General features: G+C 40.0%; 1 protein-coding gene across 1 annotated transcript in view; it reads left to right on the top strand.

Moving 5' to 3' along the window:
- PDE7A (phosphodiesterase 7A) overlaps nt 1-2,665 on the top strand; it is a 119,337-nt gene extending 116,672 nt beyond the window's left edge. The window contains exon 13 of the mRNA XM_037745362.1: nt 846-2,665. Within this exon, the coding sequence (XP_037601290.1) occupies nt 846-1,051 (206 nt within the window). The 3' untranslated portion in view covers nt 1,052-2,665. The remainder of the gene's footprint in view (nt 1-845) is intronic.
- The last annotated feature ends 1,440 nt before the right edge of the window (nt 2,666-4,105 follow it).

The raw sequence follows: 4,105 nt of genomic DNA, 5'->3' as shown, positions 1-4,105 counted from the left end.
TGAGACTAAGTCTTGCTCGGTCACCCAGGCTGGTGTGCAATAGTGTAATCTTCGCTCACCACAGCCTCTACCTCCCAGGTTCAAGCAATTCTCCTGCCTCAGCCTCCAGAGTAGCTGGGATTACAGAAACACACCACCATGCCTGGCTAATTTTTTATATTTTTAGTAGAGACGGGGTTTCACCATGTTGGCCAGGCTGATCTCAAACTCCTGACCTTGTGATCCGCCTGCCCTAGCCTCCCAAAGTGCTGGGATTACAGGCGTGAGCCACTGCTCCTGGCCTAGAGTGAGTCTTATCGTAAGGTTTTGCTTTATAAATTCTGAGTTAAATAAAATGACCAATTGTAATCATGATCAGGCATCAAGATTCCATCCCTGAGAGGTAAAGCAGTAGACTACCACCAGCTCCACTTCAGTTCAGGCCCCGTCACCGACAGTCCTGGAGGAGACCCCTTCTTAGCCTCCAGTTGTTACACTGCAGCTCTGCCTCAAGTGGGGTTATGCCCGCCCTGGTATCCTCAGAGTTGATATGGCAGTGTATGTTTGCTTAAGTAGAAGAATGTAATTGTGCCACTGAGAAGGGTAACGGGAAAAGATTTGATATGTTTATCAGTTCACTTTTACTTAAGGTTCCATTGAGTTACTTAAGAAATCAGTTCTTCAAAGCAGATACGTACATTATAGACCCTGTCACCTACACACACACAGGAATCTTTTGAAAAATAAGATTTAGGTAATGCTGGAGTAGGACATAGGAAGGTTAATTCACACTATATAGATGTTGTTTTAAAGATAGAGTTTCAGCACATATGCTAATAACTTTTTCTCCTATTTATTTTCTCAAGGTTTTATGACTTACTTAGTGGAGCCTTTATTTACAGAATGGGCCAGATTTTCCGATACAAGGCTATCCCAGACAATGCTTGGACATGTGGGGCTGAATAAAGCCAGCTGGAAGGGACTGCAGAGAGAACAGTCCAGCAGTGAGGACACTGATGCTGCATTTGAGTCGAACTCACAGTTATTACCTCAGGAAAATCGGTTATCATAACCCCCAGAACCAGTGTGACAAACTGCCTCCTGGAGGTTTTTAGAAATGTGAAATGGGGTCTTGAGGTGAGAAAACTTACTCTTGACTGCCAAGGTTTCCAAGTGAGTGATGCCAGCCAGCATTATTTATTTCCAAGATTTCCTCTTTTGGATCATTTGAACCCACTTATTAATTATAAGACCTGAACATACAGCAATATGAATTTGGCTTTCATGTGAAACTTTGAATATGCCAAGCCCAGAAGGAGAGAATCCGAAAGGAGTAACAAAGGAAGTTTTGAGGTGTGCCACGACTTTTTCAAAGCATCTAATCTTCAAAACGTGAAACTTGAATTGTTCAACAACAATCTCTTGGAATTTAACCAGTCTGATGCAACAGTGTGTATCTTGTACCTTCCACTAAGTTCTCTCTGAGAAAATGGAAATGTGAAGTGCCCAGTCTCTGCTGCCTCTGGCAAGACAATGTTTACAAATCAACTCTGAAAATATCGGTTCTAAATTGCCTTGGAGCATGATTGTGAAGGAACCACTAAAACAAATTTAAAGATCAAACTTTAGACTGCAGCTCTTTCCCCCTGGTTTGCCTTTTTTCTTCTTTGGATGCCACCAAAACCTCCCATTTGCTATAGTTTTATTTTGTGCACTGGAAACTGAGCATTTATCATAGAGTACTGCCAAGCTTTCACTCCAGTGCTGTTTGGCAATGCAATTTTTTTTTAACAATTAGTTTTTAATTTGGGGCGGGGAGGGGAAGAACACCAATGTCCTAGCTGTATTATGATCCTGCAGTGAAGACATTGCATGTTGTTTTCACTACTGTACACTTGACCTGCACATGCAAGAAAAAGGTGGAATGTTTAAAACACCATAATCAGCTCAGGGTATTTGCCAATCTGAAATAAAAGTGGGATGGGGAAGTGTGTCCTTCAGATCAAGGGTACTAAAGTCCCTTTCGCTGCAGTGAGTGAGAGGTATGTTGTGTGTGAATGTATGGATGTGTGTTTGCGTGCATGTTTGTGCATGTGTGACTGTGCATGTTATGTTTCTCCATGTGGGAAAAGATTGAAATGTAAGCTTTTATTTATTATTTTAGAATGTGACATGTGAGCAGCCACACTTGGGGGAGGGGAAGGTCGGTAGGTAAGCTGTAACAGATTGCTCCAGTTGCCTTAAACTATGCACAAAGCTAAGTGACCAAACTTCTCGTTTTGATTTGAAAAAAAGTGCATTGTTTTCTTGTCCCTCCCTTTGATGAAACGTTACCCTTTGACGGGCCTTTTGATGTGAACAGATGTTTTCTAGGACAAACTATAAGGACTAATTTTAAACTTCAAACATTCCACTTTTGTAATTTGTTTTAATTTGTTTTATGTATGGTAAGCACAACTGTAATCTAGTTTTAAGAGAAACCGGTGCTTTCTTTTAGTTCATTTGTAATTCCCTTGTTACTGTAAAAGACTGTTTATTAATTATGTTTACAGTTTGTTGCAACAGCCATTTTCTTGGGAGAAAGCTTGAGTGTAAAGCCATTTGTAAAAGGCTTTGCCATACTCATTTTAATATGTGCCTGTTGCTGTTAACTTTTGATGAATAAAAACCTATCTTTTCACATTTATCTTTGATATTTACCTTATAACTCAATCCTCTGGAAAACACAATGCTAAATTACAAGGATGTCAAAGTTAGCTTCTTGGCTCTTGCACTCACTCCTCAGATGTTTACTCAGTCCGAGCTTCTCTGCTATCGTCTCACCTTGCAAGAGAGTAAGTTGAAGCCCAGTTAGGGTGGAGTCTTGACTAACACAGGGGAGAGGTCAGCTTTGAACCAGGCCTTTTGTTCCCACAATGGTGAACTGCATTAGACATCAGCAACTGTTGCAAGTACTAAAATACTACTTGTACTTATTTCTGTCAATCATTGGCCTTTTTAAAGTAATAAGAAAAGGCCACTCCATTCTACTTGATTGATATCAATGCAAGAAAGGTACCTCTTTGCCGTTCCTATATCTTCCCAGATCCAATTCATTAGAAGGGATATGGTGCAAGCTTATAAGTCAAACACATTAACATATTACTTGTACAGAAGAGTGATGATGTCCAACAGAAACAGAATGCAAGCCACATAATTTTCAGCTTTCTAGTAGCCACATTTAGAAAACATGGAATTAATTTTAGTAACATCTTATTCCAATACATCCAAAATATTGTATCATTTTAAAATGTTAATATAAAAACAATGAGATGTTTTACATTCTTTTTGGGGGTACTAAGTCTTTGAAATCCAGTGTATATTATGTACTTATAGCACATCTCAATTTGTTTGGACTAGTCATGTCTCAGGCACCCAATATTCACATGTGGCTAGTGGCTACTATGTTGGACAGTGTGGGCATAGAGGTCTGAGGGTAGTAGACTAATATGGTCAACTGGTCACTCTTGTGAGATGGCCAGACCTTGGCCAATATTTATTGTGTACAGAAAGTCTGATAAACTAATACGTACTTAAAAACTCAGGCCCAGTGTTTCAGTACATAGAGAGTGGAACTATCATGGCAAACCCACATTAATCAAGCTTATAGTAACTGATACTCAACATTTTAATTTACAATGAGAAATGTAACTATCAATTATTCTCTCCCTTTAGGCAAATCTTCTGGGAAGCCAGATTATGATCAGCTGGTGAACGTGGATTCTCAGCAAGGGAAGCAAGTTGCCTCATGCACCCATGTCCCTTTGTGGATATATCTGCTGTGATATTCATGTTTGTGGACCAGGGTGCCCTCTTCCCCTGGAAGGTGCCAGAGATTCTCTGCCAGTAGTTGTTTCTCCACATCAGCTTCTGATTGGAACATCCATTAGATACGTCATTACTCCAGCCTTGTTTCAGCTGAGCTCACCTGGGCTCCATTCTGCCTATATACATATGATTGCTTCTGCTCTGCTCCATTGTTTCTTACAGTTTAAAACTCAAGAATTCCACATTCTTAGGGGAACCCTAGGTGTTGCTCCCATTTCCTGCCTACACATATAATAAACCATTGAAAAGTTATGTTTTA

Source organism: Cebus imitator, unplaced genomic scaffold (assembly GCF_001604975.1).
Source record: "Cebus imitator isolate Cc_AM_T3 unplaced genomic scaffold, Cebus_imitator-1.0 Scaffold198, whole genome shotgun sequence".
Taxonomy (NCBI): Eukaryota; Metazoa; Chordata; class Mammalia; order Primates; family Cebidae; genus Cebus; species Cebus imitator.
This window is presented reverse-complemented; position numbering and strand designations above follow the sequence as displayed.